Raw genomic sequence first — 27,555 nt, 5'->3', positions numbered from 1 at the left:
GCAGAATCAATCCGAACTTGAACCAAATTCCATCCGACACGTGCAGTATTAAACCTAAAATAATTTTGAGCACTTGAATTTTTCGAGCACTCAAATATTTTTGAGTAACTAAAACTCGAGCCCGGCTCGAGCTCGACCATGCTATTCGAGCTTTTTGCACACCTCTAATTTCTGTATTCAGATTATTGGGAACTTTAGAAATATTGTTAATGTTAAGATTTACTGAAGTCGTTTTGTTTATTTAATCAGTCATTATTTAAAAAAATTTTTAAATATTGTTAAAAATCTTTTTAAAACTATTGTTAAAAATAAATATTAAAAAAAATACTCACTTCTTAAATACTATGGGTATTCTAGTAATCTCTTGTACATATTCCACACAATCATTTTGAGCAGACACTTCACAATTTTAAAAATTGTTAAGTATTTAATAAGTAAATGAAATGTGCTGTATTAAAAAAGTATTTCGAACACTAAGAGGAGGGTAAAAATGATTAATTTTAATACAAAAAGTCATTTGATTTTTTATAAAAATGTAAAACAGTTAAACCCTCCTTTTTAGTCTTCACATTCTTAACTGTCGATGGACACAATCATTTTCACATTGAATTTTTAAATTCGTTGCTAGATTTTCCCTGGGACGTTAGATTTAAAAATGGCGGATCCAATATGGCGTACAAAATCAGATTGTAAGTGAAGAATAATTCTATGTAGACTGTTCTTTCAGGTCTCTGAATTTAGGGTCGACGTTATGCGTCAAAAATAATGTTTCTTTCTGCGAAACGAAAAATATTAAACAATTTTTTCAAACACCTTGAGTTAAAAATGAAACTGAAGTTAGCAACGTTGATTCAATGAAAACATTTTTAAAAAAATGTTCTGTAAAAAGTTTAGGATACTTTTTCTGTTTATTTTTAACCCAAATAAACCCACAAAACCCTAAAATAAAAAAGGTGGAGAAACAGAAGATGTTATTTTTTTCTCACGGATTTTCCAAAAATCACAAAATTTCAACTAAATTAATAATTCCTCGCCTTGGTAGTAATAATCAAAAGAAAAAAATTACTACCGGGGCGAGGAATTATTAATTTAGTTGAAATTTCGTGATTTTTGGAAAATCCGTGAGAAAAAAATAACAATTTCTGTTTCCCCACCTTTTTTTATTTTAGGGTTTGGTGGGTTTATTTGGGTTAAAAATAAACAAGAAAAATTTGTAACCTGAAGTTTTTAGAAAAATTTTTTTTTAATTTTTTTGTTGTATCAACGTTGGTAACTTCAGTTTCATAGTTAAAACCGTCAAATGAAAATTTTCAGAATTGCAGGTAAATGAAAATGATAAAATTAGTGCCATTTTAATCACTGAAAATCCCAAAAGATTATTTTTGACATTGAGCGTCGACCTGTTCTTTTACTTTCGAATATTAATAGATTTTTGGAAAGTCAAGTATCCCTAAAGTTCTGATAGTTCAAATGATCCGAATTTATTTATTTCTTCTTCAAATTTTATTACAAAAATATTACGTTCCATATCAAAAATTTATACATGACACAAATAATAAAGTTTCTAATATTATTGAATTTTGTTTTTACTTCTTATTGCAGAAGGTTCTTGAAAATATTCATATTAGCAAAAAATTTCGTTTATTTGAACTTTCAGAACCTAATCAAGAAATCAATTAAATTTACTTGCAAAATTATTGTTTCAGGGGTTTTTAAAGTCTAGAGCAGATTTGACAATTGTGGACCATGTAAGACAGAGTAGATTCTCGCATCAATAAATAATAATCTTAATTCAAACTACCGCACAATTCTCTTGTAGAATGTTAGAAGTACTTTGTAAATCTGAGATCATTAGTTGTGAAAAAATATTCACATGCCCATTATTATCTACTGTTAAAATTTTCTCAAAATCCTCTGACACAAATACTTTGGCATTGTTTGTCGGTAACGGAATTATTCTTAATAATAGTGATTGATCTCTTTTACTTTGAACTAGATTTTTCTCTTTAGGAATAATACACATTCCCTTGCGATTGAACTTCTTCGGTTGAATTTTGTCCGCAGTTTTTACTACAGCAATTTTTTCCGAACTCGCCAATATTAATTTTTCTGAATCCAAACTCCATTCTATATTTTTCACACAACTTCCTAATAGGGAATATGTGTAAATTTCGGTTTTATCCTCCACGTCGTAAATCTGTGAAAAGAAGTCAAATTTTTGATAAACATAATTTATTATTGTAAAATATTGTTTGTTGGAAAAAAAATTGTTTTCAACTCACGGTAACATTGCCATTTTTGAATCCAATGGCCAAATACTTTTCATTCTTTGAAAATTCAAAACAAGTGATGCTATCATTGAATTGAGGAATTTCGTGATAGAACTTTATGGAAACTTGTCTTGATTTCATTTCAATGGTTTTTATCTGATACAGATGTATTATCTTCCTGTTTTTATTTAGTACTGCTAAATATTTTTTGTCTACACTTAGAGTACTGCTGATTACTTTAAAATGTTTGGGAACTTCCTTTTCGACAGATATTAATTCTCCACTGTATGGAGCAGCCATCCAATAGGTAATGACGCAATCATTTGTTACTGTTAAAATTTCATTTTTGTCGATTTCATGAACACCAATTAAATTTCCAAATTTCTTTATAATTTGAGTTCCTATTTGACCATTGCTGCTGTAGGCACAAATCTGCAAATCATATAAGCAGTGTATTAAAGTTTGAAAAAGTATTAATCCCTTCACTGACAGGGCGTTTTAAATGGCGTTCCTGCCAGTGAAGGGGGTTAAAAAACAAATTGAAAGTTTTACCTTTAAGTCTTGATTTTCCTCAAGTATTAGAACAATATCGGAAACTGTAAAGTTATTGACGAGCCACATTAATTTTGCAACTTTTTCCAATTTCATGATGTATCTAGAAGTTTTGGTCTCAAGATCGAACACATAAATGGTTTGTCTTTGGTCTTCAATAATATCGTAAATTAATTTTCTGCTATCTTTGGAGAATATGAAAGTGCTTGTGGTTCCTATTAGATCTATGTCATGTATTTTTGTCCATTTTTTTTGACATCCTTTGGTTATTCTCAACTTATTGTCGTTTGTTCGCCTGGCTACTGTATCATATTGTCCTTTTCTTTTCATAGACGCGGTAAACAGTGGTTCACTGGTAATTAAAAAGCAGTAAGGTTAATAATTTAATTTTTTTGAAGTATATTTATGACTATGTATTTCTTACCTCACAGGTCTTAGTTCCTCGATTTTTGGATTTAGTTTCCATTTATAAATTAGTGATTTCTCTTTTCCGCATAGCTGAAACAGAAGTATTGGATTTTTAAACTTGTGTGAGATTTTTGGTAAATAAAAATACAAGTTCAACTTACGAAATGGTAGTTATCATCTTTCTTCCAATAGCTGTCTAAACAAGAGACTTTTAAATTGCAAGAGGTTAGAAGTTTAAATTCATTGCGAAAATTCCATATTTCGGTGCAACCGTCAGATTTTGCGATAATTAGGTACTGCTCGTCGTACGTTATAATAGCACTTTCAAAAGTCTCCTCAGGATTGTTAATCATAGTCTGACATTCTTTATGAATATTTGCGAGTACACCATCCGATTGTTCCCATTTTATATGAAGAGCTTCATTTTGTGTCACAACTACTAAAGAATTAGGCTCTGTTGTTAGTCTTTGACAGAAAACAACAGGACTTGTTATTTGAGGATCATACTCTGAAATATCATCCAAACGATTGCTTTCAAAATTGTATGTTCTAATGAAACCATCATTAGTAAAAGTGTGAAATAATTCATTTATCGGTGCATCTAAGCTAATTATTTTTTTTAAAGAACTATTTTTCTTATCTCGACAAAGACAATCATTTTCATTCCATATGATCACTGTACCCTGGTCTGTACAAGCGGCAATTAAATCATCATTTGTAAAAATTACATCCGTAATTACTTCATTATTAATCCGAAATGTTTTCAAACTGTCATCTTTCTTTTTATTGTCAAACAATAAAACATACTGGGATTGTCTTTCTCTGAGTCTTTCACTATTTGAATCGTTTTTTCCAAGTAGGAAGAGTTTTACATCGCCCTTTTTGGTTAGGGCGAGGAAATGTTGTTCATTATTGGAAACTACTAATTTTCTTATATCTTCACCTTGTAGACCGTGAAAATTGCAAATTTTCCCAGAGGCGAAATTCTTTTCGACAATATCGCCATTCTTAGTTGACCAAAGAAGTGAATTGTGATCGTTAGTGTAGCAAATGTTTGTGATTTCCTCCGAAACGGGGTGAGTTGAACTTTCGATAAATATGTTCTCAACATTAATTTCATCTTCAGCGATGATGGTACGAGAAAAATAGGGATATGCGGATTGTTCGATTGCTAATTGTCGCGCTTGATTAAAAATAAATCCTTCTTCTTGTAGAAGTGCTAATTGAATGACATCTAAGCAACATTTCTCTCTCTGTTTTGTTAGTATTTTAATATTTTTTTTAACAAATTTTTTTATCTCATTTAATTTAATTAAATTTTCGGGACAATTTCCAATGATGTAATGCTTATATTTTTCGATATCAATTAAAATATCGTTTATACCACTGTGAATTAATTTACTTTGAATAAATTTTAAATCAAGATAAATATCCTTGAAAAGATCATCTAGTTCGGCGTTTGCTAAATGATGACCTATGTAGGAATGGATGTAATTGTCGACTGGTAATCGGGAGAAATCTCCATTGCATTTGTCTTGATATTTTTTAATTAGGACTTTATGTTTGTCTCTCAGTGTTTCGGGGCCTAATTTAATTCGCAGATGATCCAATAGCATGCTGTGAACTCCATAAATATAGGAATTTAATTCTGGATTATATTTTCTTATTGCCAAAGATTTTTCACAGAAAGTTGTCATTAATATGTCTACGGCAAATGGTTCTAATCCCCATAGAATTTCTAAAGTCTGAAAATAAATTTGTACGTATGGTTATTAATTTTCGTAAATTTCATTTTATAATAAAATTTGTAACAATTACCTGTGGCATTATGTTGATGTCATCATTAAATACAGCTAGGTCGTAAAAAAGTTCCCTTTGTTCTGGTTTTAATTTTTTTATGCACAAATCGAAGGTGTTTCTTACAGTTTGAATGTGGCTGGAGCTGAGAAAAAGGAAAATTATAAAGAAATTTTGATAATTACTATAAGAGTATGGATGAAAATTTGTTACTGAAAATTAATTACATGTCATCATTTTGCAGAGTTTTCAAAAAATACTGCCACCACTTTGGATCTTGAATCATATCCTTTTTAAAATTTTGAAATTGTTGCACCATCATTCCAATTAGTAGCGGTATTCCTTTACATTGTTTGTGAATTTGTTTAGCTTCTTTTGGAAGCTGTTCCATAATAATATCTAGAGATTTGGCGAAAAGTGATAAAGACTCGGTTTCAGTGAAACCATTTGTAACCTGAAATTAGAATTTCAATAAAGTGTCATTAAATTTGTACTTTTAAAGTTAAATTTGGCTCAAAGTGCATTATCTTTATTCATTGCAATTACCTCAAGATGTCGTGGCTCCTTTTTACTAACTACACTAAAATCATCTGTAATTATCAAAGTTTTGTTTCCAAAATCGAAAGCATCGACAATTGCCTCATGGGTAACGTTATCTAAAATTAAAAGACTACTTTTATTCACTTTTTTTTTAAAGTAATTTCTAATGTGGCGTTTCCAACAATTTATCTGTGACTCTGACCCCAAACGACTTGGAAAAGTGGGTTCATTAAATTTCTCATATAAATTACTTAATTGGTTGAGAATTTCATTCTCAATATTTTGATGCTCCGAATTATTGTTATTAAAGGTAATCCAGAAGACGTTGTTCTAAAAATAATATTTGTGTTTAGTTTTCAGATATAGTTAAAAGAAGTTAAGATATAGTTAATAATTTTTATTTAACTTAATTATTTAGAAGTATACCTACTTTAAATAATTCTGCAACTAAATTTATATCATCTTTTAGAGTCTTTGAAATTAGGCATGATTTGCCTATTCCTTTTAAACCACTAACAGCTAAATAATCACCAGGTCTCATGAGGTGTAAATATTGTTTTAGTTGGATTGTCTGAAAAATTATTCTTTCTTAGTTTTTGTCGAGAATAAATTCTTGTTAATGTAGGGGAGGGTAGGCTACATTGAACCGGGTATTTTATAAAGTCCAAGAACTAATAAAATTTTACTAATTTCGATCAGGTTTTTGTATCAAAATTAAGCTGAAGTACTCCTTTAGTTAATACACACGTTACAAACACAAATTATTATGATTAAATAATTAAATTTAATTTTTTTCTAACAAGTCACACTTTTCTTATTTTGAAGGATGTGTGTCTACATTGAACCACCTCTAATAAAACACTACAATTTACTTCAAAAATAATATTTCCACTTACACATTGTAAAAAATCTTATTTTCCACTCAAAAAAATAGAAAATTGTTATTTAATTGTTATTACTTGTTAATATAGGAGATTAATGTATTTTAATGTCAGGTTAGGTAGGTAAAGTGACAGTTTGAGTTTATCTCGTTCACAATTGTGATGAAAGCATGTCTTCCAGTATTTTTCTTACTAATTAGTAGAGCAGACAATTTTACAACTCTTAAAATTGAAAATTCTTTGCTTTTTCGGGTGGTTCAATGATGCCGCATTCACTGTATTCACATGACATTTACAACAAAAATTGTTTATAATAAATTTGTGTAAGATTTAAAGTTCTTTATCACATCGGAATATTGAAGTTGACACCCTAAGCGAAATAAATCGCAAGTTTACTAATTTTTAAAACTTCCTATTTCAATAAAAAAACGTCATTATAATTCCACCAAATTTTTTGTTTTGTACGTGAAAAACAGTTTTTTTAGTTTTTCTTTGTAAATAATAAACCTACGTGCCCGAAATTTTTGGACATAGTTTGTTTCAGTAAAACTAACATATATATTAAATAAGAAAAAATTTCACTCAGAGGACACTAAAGTTCTGAAGCCATTTCTCAGAAAATTGAAGTGGTTCACTGTTGACGCTGGTTCAATGTAGCCTACTCTCCCCTATATATATAGAAATTTTAATTTTCTAATCCGTTAATAAGAGAATAAAATAAATATGACGAGAATGTTAAAATATAGGTAAACTTCTTTTTTGAGTTTAATAAAGAACTTACCCAAAAAAATTCCTAATGTATGCAGAAAGAAAAATATTATTGTTGAATTAAAGAAAGAGATAAACTATATTTTTTCTAAATAATTTGAAAATTGATACTAAAATATTTTTAATTAACTTACCAATTCCTTTCTGATTACAGTGAATTTCGGACATGATGGAAGGTCGATAGTTTGATTGTTGTAGTAAAGTGGCATATTGGAAGTTTCCAAATCTTCTTTTATTGCAAGTCTTAACCAACTGTAAGAGTGGTTCAACGAATCTACAAACACTTGAAAAGCGAATGGTCCACGCCTGTGAAGAGTGAGTACATTATTTTAATCTTATTGTTAATATATATATATATAATTTTTAAACAAAGATTTAGAAATCTCTTATCATTATTTTGTATCTAGCATTTATAATTTTTTATTACAGGCTTCGCAGTCTGTCCCCTGTTTCTCTAAAAGTCCTCTTTTTTAATTTTGGCCCTTAAACGTTCACAATTTTGAAAATTTCCTCTAAATTTCCCTTATTTTTTTCTTTTATCTTTTAATGATGAATTCACACCAAATTTAGCAAAGTGCCGTTGAAATTTTCAATTGAAAACTTTTGTTTTGAAAGTTTTAAATCTTGAAATTTATGATCGATGACATTTTTCATGAAATTTATAATATTTGTAAGATAAATAACAAAATTCTTTACAGAAATTCAATAATTTTTAGGAATTTTAATAAAATTCATTACAAAATTCAATTATTTTCATAAGTTACAATATTCATCTCAAGAATTCAATTATTTTGAAAAGTAATAAAATTATTCGAAGAAATTCAATTATTTTAAAAAATTTTCACGAATATCTCGTCAAGAATTCAATTATCTTTACAAATCGCAAAATTTTTCGCCAAAAATTCAATTATTTTCAAAAATTTATAAAAAGCATTGCAAAAGTTCAATTACTTTCAAAATTTTTTTGCAATTCAATAATTTTCAATATTTACTATTTGCATAATGTTTATGAACAGATTTAATTATAGAAAAAACTTTTTAATACAATTCTAGAAAAAGATTCAATTATTTTCATAAATAATAAAATTTCATTTACGAATTCAATTATTTTCATCGCTGAATTTCAAATATTTTTAATACAATTTTAAATAAATTCCTTGAAAAATGCAATTATTATTAAAAATTTTATTAAAACTTGAGAATAGAATTCAATTTTAAGAAACATTTAATTATTCAATAAAACAATAAAATTCATTGCAATATGTAATTAAAATATTTTTATAAATAACATTTAATTCGTCGCAGAATACCTACTATATTAAGTATTTTCAAAAAATTTTAAGTAATTTTTGCAAAAGAATTCAATTAGCTTGATAAACAACAAAATCGCATAAATTCTTCCCATAAAATCAATTATTCTAAGGAATTTTTATAAAATTCTTTTCCAAAGTTCAATTATTTTGATAAATATCAAAATTCATCACAAGAATTCAACTGTTTTGAAAAGTAATAAAATACTTTGCTAAAATTAAATTATTTTCAAAATCTTTTAAAAATTCCCGTCAAAAATTAAATTTTCATTATAAATAGATAGGGAAATTCTTCTCAAGAATTAAATTATTGTCAAAATTTTTTAAAAAATTCTTCTCAAGAAGTAAATTATTTTAAAAAATTGTTATAAAATTCTTTATTATAATAAATGCCATTAAAATTTTAATTAAATTCCTTAAAAGAAATTAAATATATTTTTAAAAGTTGTTAATACAGGGCTCGAACTAGGTCCGTAAATCCCGTAAAAGTCCGTAAGTTTGCTTAAAGTCCGTAAAAGTCCGTTTTTTTGAAAAAAGGTCCGTAAAGTCCGTAATTGTACGATATAATTTGAATAATTTTAGAGAAATTACAAATGATTGTAGGAATTTAATTATTTTCAAAAGTAATAAAATTCTTGGCAAAAACTTAATTATGTTCAAAAATTTTTTAAAATTCTCGTCAAAATTTCAATTATCTTTAGAAATAATTAAATTCTTCTCCGAAATTCAATTATTTTAAAGAATTTTAATAAAATTCTGGGAAAAATTTCAATTATTTTCAAAAATTTTCCTCAATTCAATGATTTTTAATATGACTTCACTATTCTAATAAAATTTTTCAAAAGAATTCAATTATTTAAAAAAAAAAAATTAATAAAATTCTACACAAACCTATAATTACTTTCAAAAAATAATAAAAACTTCACAGGAATTTCATTATTTACAAATTTTTTTATAAATCTTTTCGCAATCATTCAATTATTCACATAAATAATAAAATTTTTACAGGGTTTCAATTATTTTGGTAAATAATAAAATTCTTATTAGGAATTCAATTATTTTGATAAATAATTAAACTCATTGCAGAATTTCAATTATTTTTAATACAATTTTAATTAAATTCATCGAAAAAATGTAGTTATTCTTAAAAATTTTATTAAAATTCGTCAAAAGAATTTAATTATTTAAAAATTTATTGATACAATTCTTTATGAGAATTCAATTTTAACAAACATGCAATAATTATTCAATAAATTGTTTTTTTTATGAGTCATTCCATTATATTTCGACTAAAGTCGTTGCCGACTAATTTTAAAAAATTGTAATATTTTGCAGGAATGATTTTAAAGATATTAGGATCACCGAACAAAAAGAATTTTTTAAATATTTTTTATATTTATTGTAAAATAAGCATCTAAAGTATATGAAGTCGTAAAAACTGTCACATTTTCATCTATTAGAAAATATTAAAGAAAACACATAATTTACTGTAAAAACGTAAAAAAATTATTAGAATTTATTAAGAATGAATTATTTTATTATTATAAATTGATAGAAACAATTATTAATAAGAAATATTAAATAAAAAATAATGTTAAAGTTTACATGGAAAATAACCTATTTTTGCAAATTTCATTCACTAAATATGAGAAAGAGAAATCATTAAATTGAATAAAACCTTATGAAATATAAAGTACCTGTGATTAACTTTTAATTTTTCTTATCATTTTTTCCTGTTTTCTTCACAAATATTAAAAAATCAGCAATTAAAATTAAAATCACAGGTACTTTATATTTCATAAGGTTTTATTCAATTTAATGATTTCTCTTTCTCATATCTAGTGAATGAAATTTGCAAAAATAGGTTATTTTCCATGTAAACTTTAAAATTATTTTTTATTTAATATTTCTTATTAATAATTGTTTCTATCAAAGAAACAACTTTTTCAGTCCGCGGTTACCCGACACGTATTGCTCGCGTAAAGTCTCAACCGGAAGTCCTTAATTGTTTCTATCAATTTATAATAATAAAATAATTCATTCTTAATAAATTCTAATCATTTTTTTTTACGTTTTTATAGTAAATTATGTGTTTTCTTTAATATTTTCTAATAGATGAAAATGTAATAGTTTTTACGACTTCATATACTTTACATGCTTATTTTACAATAAATATAAAAAATATTTAAAAAATTATTTTTGTTCGGTGATCCTAATATCTTTAAAATCATTCTTGCAAAATATTACAATTTTTTAAAATTAGTCGGCAACGACTTCAGTCGAAATATAATGGAATGACTCTTATTTAAATAATTGAATTCTGTTCGAATTTTCTAATAAAAATTAATTTAAAAATGGATTTCAGTTAAAATTCTAGATTATAATTGAATATTATTAAAAGCATTAGAGCATAATTTTTAAAAATAATTGAATTTTGAAAAGATTTCAGATTAAAATCTTTGAAAATTTGAATTTTTCATATTTTTAACTAACAATTCTGTGGAATTAATTTTTTCTTGAGAAAGTTTAACTGCTGATTTTTTTTAATATTATTTGAAGTTTTTATTTTCTAATATATATTTAAATTGAAGAATTTACAAACAATTGAAATTTCGTAAAATTGAATATTGTAAACAAATGGATTTGAAAATTGTCAAAGATAGAACTTTTTCAAAAATTATTAAAAATAATCGATTTACTCTGTGTTAATACAATTCTTCGTTAAAATTAAATTTTAAAAAAATTAAATATTATTTACTTTTATATTTAAATAATTGATTTCTCATATAATTAAATTATTATTTTTCGTACTTTTAACTAACAATTCTGTAGAATTAACTTTTTTGAAAAAGTTAAATTGAATAATATTATGTTGTTGATTTAAAATAGAATTTTAGTTAAAAATTCTAGAAAATCTTGATTGAATTGAAATGATACAAATAATTGAAGACATTACAGTAACAATATTCATATAATAATAAAATAATGATTTTGTCAGTCGGGCATCTTTATGTTTTAGAATAATATTCTTATGAGTTGTTCAATTTGAAAAGATTTGAATTTGAAATTTTTGAACATCTTAATTCCAATGAAAAAAAAAATGATTAAATATTTATTTGAGGCCTTGGATCCAATAACTCGCCCGACGCTCGGAGGAACGCGCAACTGCCAGTCAGTGAGCAGTGAGCGCCTCTGGGCCACTCACTGCTACCCGACTGGTATTGGCGCGTGCCTTCGAGCGTCGGGCGAGTTATTGGATCCAAGGCCTCATTTTAAATAAAACTATTAATGTTTTCGAATAATTTTATTTTTGAATAAATTTGTAAATAAATTTAATAGAACATTTTTTTTAAGTATTTAATGATTTTTAGAGTGAATCAGAATATTCTTTAGGGTCAGGGAAAAAGTCAAAATTGTGTTTGGAAATCAGGGAAAAGTCAGGGAAAAATAAATTTAAATTTTTGTGGCAACCCTGTATAAATAAATTATATTTTTATCTTTATTTAACCAGTTTTTATGGTCCTCTAAATGTCCCCTATTTTTTAATTTTCAGTCCCCTATTTCCCCTAAAATACTTTTTAGGGGCACTATGAAGCCTGTATTATTATCTAATTTTGAGTTTAAAAAAAGCTTTAATGCACATTTAATTTTAATTTGTTCTTAATTATACCGTGGAAGAATATCTAGTAATTGAGAAACTTTTTCGTTGCTGTTATTTGTTTTGTTGATATCATCAACATCTTCAGTTTTAAGAATGCATTCATTCAAAAGTGGTTTAATTATTTCATCAGATACATGAACATTGTCGATAATATCCTTTTTATATTTCTCGAGAATATCAATGTGCACCTCTTCCATTTGCTTATATTTTAAGCAGTTGTCCGAATTTTTCTGCAATATAATAGAGAAATTAATTATTAATTTGAATAGCAAAACAATGATTATTGTTTAATAACAAAAATACTTTCATCATTATGATAAAAATGTTAGTAAATAACTATATAGAATTAGAGAAAATTGGTAAGAAAAATAAATAAATTTCGAAGTTTTTAATTTTAGTCTAGATGACACGTGCAATAATCTGTGCGAGAGCAATTAGAATGCATTGACCGGAATCAAGGTCACTAAAACAATTTGTTCTATACAGATATATATATATAACTAGTCGCGAGTGACTTCGTTTTTCACCTTGACACGAGATAAAGAAACAGATATTTGCTCCGTGAATATCAATCTTCTCACGATTTTAAAAATCTTTATATTTGTGAATCATCAGAAACAAAAAATAATATTTCGTATCATTAAAACCGGTTTTTTTTATATTTTAATCAAGATCAAGATTTTCTCCTCTTTACGATTGAAAAATCGATACCCTCTCAATTCTTTTGTAAAATGTAGTCCTTTGATAATTTAATTTAGTAAAGATTTGCATTACTGAATTTTAGCCATTTTTAATGTAACATCTTTATAGCACAGTGCAACAGAATTTCACTTTTTTTATTATTTCTGGGATCGCATAGGGTGATTTTTATAGGTTTTTTGATGCTGAATGCGAATCCGTAATCAGAATTGTTCCATCATCCTATAGGTTTTCGAGAAATTTGACTTTGAAAATTGAAAAAGGACGTTTTTGGGATACTTTTTGGTTTTTTATCAGGGTACAAAAATTTTTTCTAGGGTTTTCATGATATGCGTACGAAAGCTCACATCCTCCTCAACAATCTCCAATTTGAACATTTTAAAAATATCTATTTTTCGATGAGTTATCTTTGTTTTTGTTGATAAACAAAAAAACAATGGTTCATTTATTTTTGATTTTCCTAAGAATGTAATAATTTCTTTAATGAATCATTGGTTTCTGCTTGAGATTTAATGGGTTAATATTAATAATATTAATATTATGTTAATATTTCTCTCACTGTTATCCCATTTGACGTTACGATGCGAACTTCAAACAAGGATAGCTCATCGAAAAATAGATATTTTTAAAATGTCAAAATTGGAGATTGTTGAGAAGGATATGAGCTTTCGTACGCATATAATGGAAACCCTAGGAAAAATTTTTGTTCCCTGATAAAAAACAAAAAAATACCTCAAAAACGGCATTTTTGCTGATTTTACGATGCGACGCGAACTTCAAACAAAGATAACTCATCGAAAAATAGATATTTTTAAAAGGTCCAAATTGGAAATTGTTAAGGAGGATATGGGCTTTCGTACGCATATAATAAAAACCCTAGGAAAAATTTTTACACCCTGATAGAAAACCAAAAAGTACCCCAAATACGGCCTTTTTTCAATTTTCAAGGTCAAATTTGTCAAAAATCTAGGGTGATAGAACAATTCTGATTACGGATTCGCGTTCGGCATCAAAAAACCTATAAAAATCACTCTATGCGATCCCAGAAATAAATATGCTGTTGCACTGTGATAGGTAGAAGAAAATTAGATCGGCATTCTATATTTTCAGAGTAAAATCCAAATCAGGGTTGCCACAGGTCAGGGAATTCAGGGAAATTAAAGAATTGGTCAGGGAAAATTTAAAAATTCTTTTCAAAATTTCAATTATCTTTAAAAATAATAATAAAATTTTGTTGTGAAATGAATTTTTTAAAGTTATTTTTGTTTCATAAACGAGTGATGATTAATTTGATTTATATTACGTGAAAATTATTCAATTAAGTTAACTCATTCAACAAAATTAAAAGAATTATGTGAAATTCAAGATAGATAGAAATTTGCAGATAGTTGATTAATTTATATTTGGGAGTATACATAAATGTTTTGGTAAAAGGAGCACATAACGAATTCTCAAGTCAAAGTAAAATTAAGTATAGGAGTTTATCTTTAGCGAGATGGATATATTATTGTGTATAGTGAACTGAGATGTCGGTGAGCAAAAGTGGAAGGAGAGGGGATATACATGAAAAATGATCTGGAGAAAAGAAGTGTGCTCTGCACGCGCCTCTGATTATGTACACGTAATCCGTTTACTACATCGCTATTCATCGCGCGCACACAAATTACACGGCAGGGAGCATCACTCTTCTTAAAAAGTCAAGAATTCAGCTTACTATTATACATAACACTTGCAGTCCAGTATGTATAGTATACTTTTTGTTTCTGAGAATTGATAAGCCGTGGACGCGCATAGCTGTATATTCTCTCACGTCCAGATTACTGTACTGCTACTTTATACGATCATTTATGTTAATTATTGTTCGGACGAGAAATATTTAGATTCTATCGATTAATATATCTTCGTGTATATACAAAAAGCGGAAATTGTTTATCTCGAAGTAACATTCTTTTTACATTGTCTTCTAAATGGGAGACTAAATGTCTGGTTGGAAGTTTGTCTTTTGAATAGCATTTATATATTATGTAAATGTTGATTTTTCTTCAAATAGATATTCATAAAAAAATATTTATACATTTGTATCAATATTTCTATTCTTTTAATTGTATCCATATGTGAATAAATGTGAAAAAAATGTATTTTTCATCTCCGAAGCCTTTTCCTTGAAATGTGCTAGTTTTTCTTTTGTTTTTAGTATTTACCTGCATTATTTTGAAAAAATTAACCCAAATAACCATTAAATCAGATACTTTAACTATAAATTTATATTTTAATCGAACTGAATATATTTGGTATTAAAATATACAAATTATTATTTTTTAAGTTTTATTTTGGATTACGTGAACGATATTAGCGTGTATTTTTAATAGAAAAACTTGCGAATTAAATCAAATAAAACTAATCTAATGGAGCAATAAAGTCAATCTTCTTCAAAGAAGGAAAAATTTAATATTTTTATTAATCAATTTTACACGGAGAGAAAATTTATTACATATATTAACACATATCATATATATTTTGTAAAAGTTTTTACAGTTTAAGGAAAAAGTGCACCAAACCGAAATTTTGGTATCAAAAATACTAAACAGTGAAAGAAATAATTTGAAATTTAGCAAAGTTAGATTAAAATTCTTGATATTTGATATTATTATACTAAATTTCATATTATTCCTTTCACTGTTTAGTATTATTTTTGATACCAAAATTTCGCCTTGTCGCATTTTTTCCCTAAATTGAGAAGCACTTTTACAAAATTTAATATAATTTTCTTTCCGTGTACGCAACTCAAAAATCTTATTCTTGAGTATGAAATGAAGTATAGTTTCAATAGGAAAAAATCATATAATTTAAAAAAAAATAAAATAATTGAAGTTCAAAAGTAGTACTTTCAGAAAAATCACCCATATATACTATTCGAAAGCTTATAATATTCTACGTTAAATGATAAACATTCGAAAAATTTTAATAAATTATATAAAGATGTTAGCAGTCGACAAATTTAAAGAAAAAATGAAAATTTTTTTGATCATTTTTTAAACTTCTGCATATTTTTTAAAAATGGCAGTCAACATTTGAAAAATATATAGATGCGTCATCTTTTATACCTCAACTTTAATTATTTAAGACGAAAAAAAAATTTAAAAATCTTATTTGGTTGGCGAGATATCCTTATATAAATGTCAGACATGTTTTGGACAAATGCATTAAAATAGTCAATTTTTTATTCAAAATTGACTATAAAGTAACTTACTACTTTTATAGTAAAACATTTCTGGTAACTTTTACTACTTTCGGAGTAAATTTTGCTACGTTCAAGGTAAATTTTACTAATTTTTACAAATATATGTTCTTTGAACGTAGTAAAAGTTTACATCGAACTTGGCAAAATTGACTCCGAAAGTAGTAAAAGTTACCAAAAATGTTTTATTATATGAAAGTCCCAGAGTCGAGTCCACCCTGTTTTTATGACATTGCCTGCGCTCAACCCTGGCTAGCGAATCTTATTAGTTTTTGACTAAAAAGACTTTTCCAAAAACATGAAAAGTGAAATCTTAAAGAAAAACATTGCTTTTCTCCCCTCTTTTTCTGGTACCGGTACATCGGGTAAAGGATAAGGCCCTTTTTGCTCAAATGGGATAGTTAGTTCGCTTTTGCCTACGCTTTCGTCAAGAACTCGCAAAAGTGTTAATTTTTAAAGTATTTGTTAGTCTATATCATATTCATTTAGAGCTACTCTCTTAAAAAGGTGGATAACATTCTGGATAAGTCCTTGTGTAAAGTCTCTTATCAAAGCTCATTCATTCTCTTCCTTGCAGGCCCTTATGAGTTGAGCTATCCCTGCAAGGGACTCTTATCGACCTTCCAGAGTGTTATCATTTTCTCAAAGATATCATTCTCAAAAACGGTTATTCTCTAAAAGAGTTATTCTCTAACAAAGTTATCATTGTCTAAAAAGGTTATTCTCTAACAAAGTTATCATTCTCTTGTAAGTTATCACTCTATTAAAAGTGTGGTCACCCTTTTCTAAGTTATCACGCTTTTTATTGAGTTATCATCGAGAATCAGTGATGTTATCTTTTATTAAATAATAATAAACTAAGAATATTTTGGTGTATTTCTGTGTGTTAATTATTTCATTTTCTTTAAATGAAAATACGTGACATTCTCTAAACAACGTTCAAATGGACAAAATATTTTTTAAGTTTCAAATATTTCAAAAATATTTGCACAATATTCTCTTAAAAGTACATCCAGAGAAAAGTATGTATTTGTTAACTTAAAGAAATCAGTTTCTTATACACACGTTTTGTTTTTCATTAAAATTTGTTGTAATTTGATGCTTTCGCGTTATCAGTGTGAGAACTATTTTTTCAGTTTGAATATTTTCACACGCACGTTACTATAAGAATCATAAAATTGAATCATAAACTTTATCGAGTTGTTGCGATGCAATATTTTGATGCTAATCGTCTCAACTTGAGAGCTACTGCGACTGCAATAAAAATTAAAAATCTAAATTAAAGAAAATATTAACCAATCTACTATTTATTGAATTAATAATTACTTTTTGGAAAATATAAAAACAAATTTTTAATAACAATTATATTATTCAAAGAAGTGATAGAAATTTTACTCCTATGGTTTTATTGTCTCTGTAATGTGACTGTCGATTTGTAAAGAGAATCAAATGATGTAGATACAGTAGCACAACATGCATCTGTCGTTGGCATATCTTATGAAATAGAAAAATAACGATCTATAAGAAAACAGTATCAAGTAACTTTATACATAAAAATGATAAAATTAAATTTTTTTTTATAAAATTAGTATAATTACATGTTCAATAACTAAGATTGATAATAAATAAATCAACAAATGCTATTATGTTTGTGGTTTTAAATTACAAGAACATTCGTAAATTCTCTGAATTTGAATCACTATATTGTAACGCTTCACTAAAATTATAAACAGATGAAAATATGAATGGAATTTTTTTTTAGTTGAAATATTTTGCAAAATTACTGTATTAAATTGAAAAATAATATAAATTCACCATGCACTTTCTGTTAATAATTAATTTTTTTTAATATTTATTTATTTATTCATGACATATAAGTATGCAAAATAGTTTTAAATAAAATGCAAATTAAAAGCAGTAAGAAAAATATCCGAATTTTTGAAAAATACATTAAAAATCAAAAATTATATTTAAACATTTTTGATTTCCATAACTTATTTTTTAATACCTAACATAATATTATTATAACAAAATTTTTAAAAAAATAAATTTTCTTCATTTAGAAAACATGAAATTTGGTATTAAAAATATGCAATCATTGCAGAAAGATTTTAAATAATTAAAAAATGTGTTGGTCAGAGAAAAACGAAATTTGATTAGAAAAAGCACTTACTCACAGTGTAATGTTAGGTATTAATAGTATATCTTACCTTTATTAGTATAAGGTTTTAATTTACGAATCGCCCCCCCCCCCCAATTTGCTTCTGGATCCGCGCCTGCCATCTTAGAAATTAATGCATTTTAAGATGCTTTTTGCATTTTTTTTTTTTTTTTTTTTTTTTTTTTTTTTTTATTTATGCTTTTTGCCTGCTTGCAGGGGAACGGGGCAAGGAGGGTGCATGATGCAGGTTCCACATTAGATGCCCGACACGTGAAACGTGCCCCCTCTCCAATGCTAACTTCTCCTACGTGAGGAGGGGAAAGCCTCATCTATAGATGAGGCAGAGGGGGCACGCGCGTTGTATCCGGGGTGTCCGTTTGGTTAAAGTGTGGAACCTGCATGAATGTGAGCGAGAAAGAGAATTCAAATTTTTCTTCTCTCTCACTCATGCGTCCCCCCTGCCAAGAACTAGGTCAGTGAAGCTGCCTGAACCATTTTCATATAAATAAATTTTTATTCTTCCATTAATTAGTGCTCATTTAGTGCTAACTTTTTACCATACATTGGTCCGCTGGCCGGACCAAAACGCCTTAAAAGCGTCAAAAAATATTTATTATATTTATAACCTGTAATTTAGTGCTTATTTAGTGCTAAAAAATTAATACAAAAAATTTTTTTTTATTAATTATTTATATAAAAAACAATTTGTTCTAATCCATCAATAATCCGTTGGCCGGGCCATAACGAAAAACGTGTTAAAAATGTCAACAAAACAATTAATCAATAGCCAAAAATAATGAAGCTAAATCTAGAGATGTGCATTTAATAGAGTCGAACCGAATATTAATCGACTCGACAACAGAAAATTCGAATCGGAGATAATTTGATTCGAACTAGTGAGTTTGAAAATCTGCATTTCGAATTGCACAAGTCGACTCGGTCTACACTGAAAAAACTTTCGATTTGAATCGGCGAATTTGAAGTTTCGAATTACATGATTTAATGATTTTTTAACTCTTTTATAAAAAGTAATTCTTATATTTCAATTATTATTATTTCTACGAGGAAGCAAAGTGTTCATGAAATGAACACCAAAATTATAAAAATGTAGGTACAACCTGGCAGCGGTTTTCTATTTAAATAACTGAAATTTCAAAAATCTTTCCAACAAATATTAAAAATATTAGAATTAGAAAAGAAGTTTTGTTCAAAATTTCTCGAAAATAATTGAATTTTGGAAAAATTGCAGTTGTAATTTGAAGAAAGCATTAAATAAAACAGAAACAGAAGAAAACTGTCAAGTTTTTCGAATGTTACACTTGTCAGAATAATTTAAATTCTTCATTTCCTTCGTGAAACATAATTATTTCATATTCGAATAATTGAATTCCGAAATTATTAGTGAAAGGTCAAGAAAATGCAAATGTATTTTTTGTGCCAATACTGAATAAAATAAACAACTTTTTTTGGGTCGTCATGACCATCCGAGGCCTGCAATTGTAAATTTGATTGTTTCAAACCAATTTTTTTCTTTTGAGTGGAGGGATTTTTGAAAATGGAATTTTGCGGCCACCCTGAAGTAAATTAGAATTGTGAAATTAATTAAAAAATCGAAAATACAATAACAGAATTAAAAAGATTACAGAAGGGAATTCAATTATCATCAGCTCGTTCTCTAATGAATTTATTTTCTAGATAAAGTGTCTCTCTTTTATCAGTTTGCGAGCACAGAGAGGAAGGTTCGTGTGTAAAAGATTGCATAATATATTCTTTATTTTATGACTTCTTTAACGTCAACATACGACTAAAAAATGTCCCTACTGTATATATATAAAAAAAAATTGCAGCAAATACGAGCAGCATTATCGAATTGGTTCAATATCAATTCTTTTTTGTTCTTAGGAATTTTTTAATTCGTTCTTAAAAATATTCCTCTCTTTCAATGACAATATGTCAATTACAATTGCAAATTATAATTATAAATTAAAATAACTATTACTTCAAAATTTACAAACAGTAAAAAAAATAAAATCGTTTAAGAACAAAAGTATTTTTTGAACCAATATTTAACTTGCGTGTGACAATTCTTTTTCTCCATGAGGTTTTAAATCATTGTAAATTTAAAATAAATTAAATAATTTAATAAATTTAATAATTTATTTTATTTAAAAATTATGTTTTTAAATAACGACAATTTTGAATGTTTATTATTTATTAATTTTAAAATAATTTTAATTGCAATTTTTATTGCAGTTTTTATTTCAAAAATATATTCTTTAGGTTATTGTAAAAATGTAGGTATATCAGAGTGGAGAACTTTTTTTTTTCTCTTCAAACTGGATTCTTGATATATTTATGTCTTTTTCTCATATCAGAATAATGCACTACTGACACAGAAAATAAAAGGGGTGGCTTTTGATGCAGATGAATTTCGAGTGGTGTAAAAGCGCTGTCCTTGCGCGGTTGCTATGGAAACACGAATGCACTGTTACGCACTGCATTCGTACTCTGATGAGAAAAAGAGATATTTTCGTTCAACATAATAATATTAACATATTACATATTCATTTTTTTCTCAATTGGTTGTTTTGTATTCTTTTCAGTAGGTTTGTGTTTTGTAAACAAAAATGTTCTTCGACTATGTATGTCTGTATCATCCAAACAACTTACTACAAACTACCAGTGGGTAAACTATATCTTTTCAACAAGTAGTATTTTTTAAATTAAGTAGTAAATTAAGTAGTACTTTTAAAAAAGAGTGTAAAAATTACACTCTTATTAAAATGGAGAAAAAGGATCGTTACATCAGAAAATCGATTACATATTAACTATAATAATAATAATTTGAAAATTTATTTATTTTGTATTATTTTTGTTTACGAACTAAAATTCTTAACATTCAAATAAATCTATAATTTATTTGTTTCTTCTTCAAATTAAAATTTTATTACAATAATTTTGCGTCATGTTTCAAAATAAAGTATAAAGTTTCTAAATGTTTATTTTAAGTTTTTTATTACAATCAGTAATGTTTATGTAAATATTTTTAATGAAAAATATTTCATTCATTTGAACATTCAGAACTTGTGAATCAATTTTTTTTTTGTCACATTGTTCCTAAATATTTTTTTTAATATCAATTGTAATGTAATTAATTATTAATATTCTAAAATATTTGTCATAAAAGATATTTTCATAAAATGCTTATTACATTAAAAAACAATGAAACGTGCAGAATTTTAGGAACATTTTTCTTTTAGTTTCTTTTTATAGTAGTTCTTATTGTTTTTTTATTTTTTACTATGGTAATAATGAGGAATTATTAAGGTTACTTGAAAATTGTAACTAAATTAAATTAGTAGGATCTAAAACTTGAATTTGAAAATTTACTAAAATTTGAAATTTTAAAGAACAAAAAAAAAAATTGTTTGCAATAAAAAAATTGTATTTGTTTGTTATAAATAGTTTTTTTGTTTGGTTTATATTTTTGAAATATAAATCTTGCATAGCTACTTCTTGGTGTGATAAATATTGTGAACTAATAATCAGGTTTAAGTCCTAAAGTTTTGCTATTAGACCTCCAAATAGAAATTAATTGAAATGGATAAAAATATCATTTTAAACTCAAAAATTTACTGAAAAAATTTTCCTTTTTGGTAACAACATTCGACAAAAAAGTTATATAATATATGTATTTTTATATATTGTATAAAAATAATATAATAAATATGTTTGATATAAACCTATATAGGTATATACAAAGTAGGTTTAATTTTACATAAACTTTTTTCAATTTTCCATCTTCTTCTATTCTAGGCAAATAACAAAATGTTATCGCTGTCCAGGCATTCATTTCTTTCTCTTCTCAATGAAAATATCGTATAGGAGCAGGAAACTCTATATTTCTTTCCTACTCTATCTAATAGACATATTGAAAAAAACAGTCTTTCGATAGGTATTTCACTCTTTCTTTCCTACTCCGACCAACAGAAGTCTCATAAGAATTTCTGCCTTTAACTAATTTGCATATTTACTCTTCTCATATAAAGGGATATATTTTTATGTCAAAACTTCGCTTGGCATATATAAAGCATTTTTTTACCAAATTTAAAAATACTTTTAAAAATTCAATATCGATTTTCTTTTCTTGAAATATTAAAAAAAACACAATATTCTTTCGCCTGTGGAAATATAATCAATTTGGCTAAAAACTTGTAAGTAAATTTTTATTTATAAAAAACAAACATAAAACATAAACATTTTAAAAAATTAAAAAAAAAAGTAAAAAATTTTAATTTTTGTCATTCTTTTCTATTGTTAAAAATATTTCAATGAAACATTTTTTATTTAACAATTTATTGTTGCTGATTGGTCATTTTTATCTTGAATTGTTGTAAATAATTCAAAGGAAATTTTTTTTGGAGTAAGTAATAAAATTTAGAGATTGCTCTTATATATTGAAAACTTGCATTACAAAATGGTTGACATAGATCTCATATATATAACGCTAAGTGAAAAAAAGTCAAAAATTTTAATTTTTGTTATTTTTTTCTTAAATTGTTAAAAATATTTTATTAGAATTTTTTTTCAACAATTTATTGTTGCTTATTCGAATTTACATAAACATTTTAAAAAATTGTAAAAAAGCCAAAAATTTTAATTTTTGTCATTTCTTTCCTAAATTGTTAAAAAAAATTTAAATGGAAAATTTTTTTTCAACAATTTATTGTTTCTTATCCGAATTTACGCAAACATTTTAAAAAATCGAAAAAAGTTAAAAATTTTAATTTTTCTTATTTTTTTCTTAAGTTGTTAAAAATATTTAAATGGAACATTTTTTTCAACTATTTATTGTTGCTTATCCGAATGTACATAAACATTTTAAAAAGTTGAAAAAAAGTCAAAAATTTTAATTTTTGTTATTTTTTCCTTAAATTTTTAAAAATATTTAAAAGGAAAATTTTTTTCAACAATTTATTGTTGCTTATTTGAATTTACATAACATTTTAAAAAATGGAAAAAAAGTAAAAAATTTTAATTTTTGTTATTTTTTTCTTAAATTGTTAAAAATATTTTATTAGAATTTTTTTCAACAATTTAATGTTGCTTATTCGAATTTACATAAACATTTTAAAAACTTAAAAAAAAATTCAAAAATTTTAATTTTTGTTATTTTTTTCTTAAATTGTTAAAAATATTTTATTATAATTTTTTTTAACAATTTATTGTTGCTTATTCAAATTTACATAAACATTTTAAAAAATAGTAAAAATTAAAATTTTTAAAATTGGCCATTTTCATCTTGAATTGTTGAAAATAATTAAAAGGAAATTTTTTTTGGAGTAAGTAATGAAATTTAGAGACTGCTCTTATATATTGAAAACTTGCATTACAAAATGGTTGACATAGATCTCATATTATAGGGTCATTTGGGGAAAATTTAGACAAGGGGTAAATGTAAACAGCGGATGTTTCAGCTAAATTTACAAATTAAAAAATAAGTACGACGTCAATATTTTTACCTCAGCTCACCTACAAGATGTTCTGAGTATTGCCAATATTTTATTTTGACAATTGGCAATGCCATAGTGTAAGTTATCTTTTAATGCAAAAAAGATTGAAAATCAAAATTTTACTGTTTCAGTATTTTGTCTCGCATTTGCATAAAAATAAATTAAAAAATCAAACAAAAATATGTAATTCTTCCTTATTAATGCCCCAACAAAAATTGACTTTGATTTTTGATTTTCGTCAATTTAGTTAATAAATAATTAAGTGTTTACATTTACCCCGAGAATTCGAAAACTCGGGGTAAATGTAAACAGAACTTGAAGTACATTTTAAAAGAAAAATAATTGAATAAATTTGCTTTTATTTCACAATTTCATTAATTTGGCAATGTAAAATTACATAGAAAAGGAAATTAGGTCGTCTTTGAAAAAAAAATTTCATAAAAAAAAAATTTTTTTGAAAATTTGATCAATTTTTAAAAATATTTTTAGGTTTATCCGCCATTTTGAAAATTTAAAATTTGACTTCAAATTCGTATTCAGCGACCTCAAAAACCCCCGAGTAGCCAGATTCAAGCAAATTTGATCAATTTTTAAAAATATTATTTTTAGGTTCATCCGCAATATTGGATCCACCATTTTGAAATTTAAAAATTCGATTTTAGATTCTTATTCAGCAAAATAAAAAAGAAACTTCTTTTTACCAAGTTGAATGAAAATCAATTAAAATTTGTTCAAGTTATTCAAGTTTTTACATTACTAATTTTGTAATGGTTGATTGTTTATTTTATATGATACATTATCAGTCAACTGGTTGAATTACTATACATCTACGAAGAATTTTTTTTCAGTTTTTCCATCCCTTAAAACAGTAGTATACTTGAAATAACTTGTTTCTTAAACCTCGCCTAACTACAGTGGTGTTTACATTTTACACCGAATTTTAGGAAAATTTCAAAATCTCGGGGTAAATGTAAACAGTCAGTTTTAGGCGATTCAGGTGCATCAATATTTTTTTGTACCTCATCAAATTTTTCTAGGGAACTCTAGTAACAAGTTCATGCAAAAAAAATCCGACCGTTTTACCTTTTAACAAAAAAATCTAATGTTTTTGGTGAAACATATAGATATTCAGTTTACATTTACCCCAATTGACCCTATATGACACTAAATGAAAAAAAGTCAAAAATTTTAATTTTTGCTACTTTTTTCTTAAATTATTAAAAATATTTAAATGGAGAATTTTTTTCAACAATTTATTGTTGCTTATTCGAATTTACATAAACATTTTAAAAATTGTAAAAAAGCCAAAAATTTTAATTTTTGTCATTTTTTTTCCTAAATTGTTAAAAATATTTGAATGGAAAATTTTTTTAATCGAAAAAAGTCAAAAATTTTAATTTTTGTTATTTTTTTCTTAAATTGTTAAAAATATTTAAATGGGAAATTTTTTTTCTCTAATTTATTGTTGCTTTTTCGAATTTACATAAACATTTTAAAAATTGTAAAAAAAGCCTAAAATTTTAATTTTTGTCATTTTTTTTCTAAATTGTTAAAAATATTTAAATGGAAAATTTTTTTTCAACAATTTATTGTTGCTTATTCGAATTTACATAAACATTTTGAAAATTGTAAAAAAAGTCAAAAATTTTAATTTTTTGTATTTTTTTCTTAAATTGCTAAAAATATTTTATTAGAATTTTTTTTAACAATTAATTTGTTGCTTATCCGAATTTACATAACATTTTAAAAAATGGAAAAAAAGTCAAAAATTTTAATTTTTGTTATTTTTTGCTTTAAAAATATTTAAATGGGAAATTTTTTTTCTCTAATTTATTGTTGCTTATCCGAATGTACATAAACATTTTGAAAAGTTGAAAAAAAGTCAAAAATTTTAATTTTTGTTATTTTTTCCTTAAATTGTTAAAAATATTTAAATGGAAAATTTTTTTTCAACAATTTATTGTTGCTTTTTCGAATTTACATAAACATTTTAAAAAGTTGAAAAAAAGTCAAAAATTTTAATTTTTGTTATTTTTTCCTTAAATTGTTAAAAATATTTAAATGGAAAATTTTTTTTCAACAATTTATTGTTGCTTTTTCGAATTTACATAAACATTTTAAAAAGTTGAAAAAAAGTCAAAAATTTTAATTTTTGTTATTTTTTCCTTAAATTGTTAAAAATATTTCAATGGAAATTTTTTTTCAACAATTTATTGTTGCTTATTTGAATTTACATAAACATTTTAAAAATTGTAAAAAAAAGCCAAAAATTTTAATTTTTGTTATTTTTTTCTTAAATTGTTAAGAATATTTTATTAGAATTTTTTTTAACAATTTATTGTTGCTTATCCGAATTTACATAACATTTTAAAAAATGGAAAAAAAGTCAAAAATTTTAATTTTTGTTATTTTTTTCTTAAATTGTTAAAAATATTTAAATTAAACATTTTTTTCAACTATTTATTGTTGCTTATCCCGTTATCCGAATGTACATAAACATTTTAAAAAATGTAAAAAAAAGTCAAAAATTTTAATTTTTGTTATTTTTTTCTTAAGTTGTTAAAAGTATTTTATTATAATTTTTGTTTAACAATTTATTGTTGATTATTCGAATTTATATAAACATTTTAAAAAATAGTAAAAATTAAAAATTTTAATAATTGGTCATTTTTATCTTGAATTGTTGAAAATAATTAAAAAGAAATTTTTTTTTTTGAGTAATTAATGAAATTTAGAGTTTGCTCTTAAATATTGAAAACTTGCATTACAAAATGGTTGACATAGATCTCATATATATGACGCTAAGTGGTATATACAAATTCTTGGAGACATCTTTGACCCATATTTTAGAAAGTGAATCTGAATCTGTGTAATAGCGAATTAAAAAATATTCGATTGAAATTGAAATTACTTTATAATGAATATGGTTTAGAATTCGATTAAAAATTTTACTTTAAAGATATTATTCTTATATCCGGAAACAATGTCTAATTATTATGTCTATTATTATGGTTATTATAATTTCTGTCATTTTTTTAAAGTCCGTAACCCGACACCCTAGCGAAGAGATAAGTGATTCTAAAGCTCTCCGTTTATATATGAAAATAAAATCGTGAGAAGACATTGATGCCGAGTTTGGATATATATTTCTTAAAATTAATATCAAAGTTTCTTAAAAAAATTCGAAAAATAATAAAAAAAGTATTTGGGATATTCACTATTATCAAAGAAATAAATAATTTTTGTCACATTTGTTTCGATTGAAGTTCGAATTTTGTAGCGGAGTTTGTGATATTAGAGTAGCTTTTACATACCTGGTTATTTTTTGTGTCCTTCTAATTTTTCTTGAAAAAAATTAGGAAAAATTAATCGATAAATTCACAAATTGGGAAAAGTGAAAAATTTTATTTTTAGAAGTTTGAAATTGAAATAAAACTTTTAATTCTTTAATTTGAAAATAAAATTGGGGACTATAAAAGTGATTTATTATGACACTTTTGAAGAACAAGAAAAAAGTCACAATTTTAAAATTAATTTTTTTCACTTCACTATAAATGTTCGCACTTATTTCAATGAAAGGTCTAATTTGATTTATAGTTGAGTATTCATATTGTTAGTTTTTTTTAATCATGTTAGACTTGTAGAATAGTGTTTCTAACTTGAGCCGGTGGTTAACTGTGTTAGTGTATTACTGTGTTAGTATATTACTGTGTGAGTGGGGACGAAAAATTTTTTAATCTTTACACTCCAAAGGTTG

At 25.4% G+C, this 27,555-nt stretch overlaps 1 protein-coding gene across 1 annotated transcript; it reads right to left on the bottom strand.

The window, feature by feature from the left end:
* Positions 1-1,256: 1,256 nt before the first annotated feature.
* Positions 1,257-27,555, bottom strand: LOC122511530 (apoptotic protease-activating factor 1-like). The gene is made up of 12 exons (XM_043626837.1): positions 27,113-27,555; positions 12,197-12,417; positions 7,351-7,522; positions 5,998-6,138; positions 5,574-5,897; positions 5,255-5,481; positions 5,049-5,172; positions 3,392-4,975; positions 3,247-3,320; positions 2,823-3,174; positions 2,283-2,702; positions 1,257-2,197 (listed from the first exon to the last, which is right to left on the bottom strand). Exons 2-12 carry the CDS (start codon positions 12,382-12,384, stop codon positions 1,793-1,795), a joined length of 4,011 nt encoding a protein of 1,336 aa, XP_043482772.1. The 5' UTR covers positions 12,385-12,417; positions 27,113-27,555; the 3' UTR covers positions 1,257-1,792.

This window comes from Leptopilina heterotoma, unplaced genomic scaffold (assembly GCF_015476425.1).
Source record: "Leptopilina heterotoma isolate Lh14 unplaced genomic scaffold, ASM1547642v1 Lhet_87, whole genome shotgun sequence".
Taxonomy (NCBI): Eukaryota; Metazoa; Arthropoda; class Insecta; order Hymenoptera; family Figitidae; genus Leptopilina; species Leptopilina heterotoma.
The sequence above is the reverse complement of the archived record's forward strand: the minus strand, read 5'-3'. Positions and strand labels throughout refer to the sequence as shown.

Coding starts and splice junctions, on each gene's coding strand:
- LOC122511530 (XM_043626837.1), bottom strand. CDS start 12,384: ATGGAAGAGGTGCACATTGATATTCTCGAGAAATATAAAAAGGATATT. Junction 6,139..7,350: donor CTGTAATCAGAAAGGAATTG/GTAAGTTAATTA, acceptor ATAATTTTTCAG/ACAATCCAACTAAAACAATA. Junction 5,898..5,997: donor TAGTTGCAGAATTATTTAAA/GTAGGTATACTT, acceptor TATTATTTTTAG/AACAACGTCTTCTGGATTAC.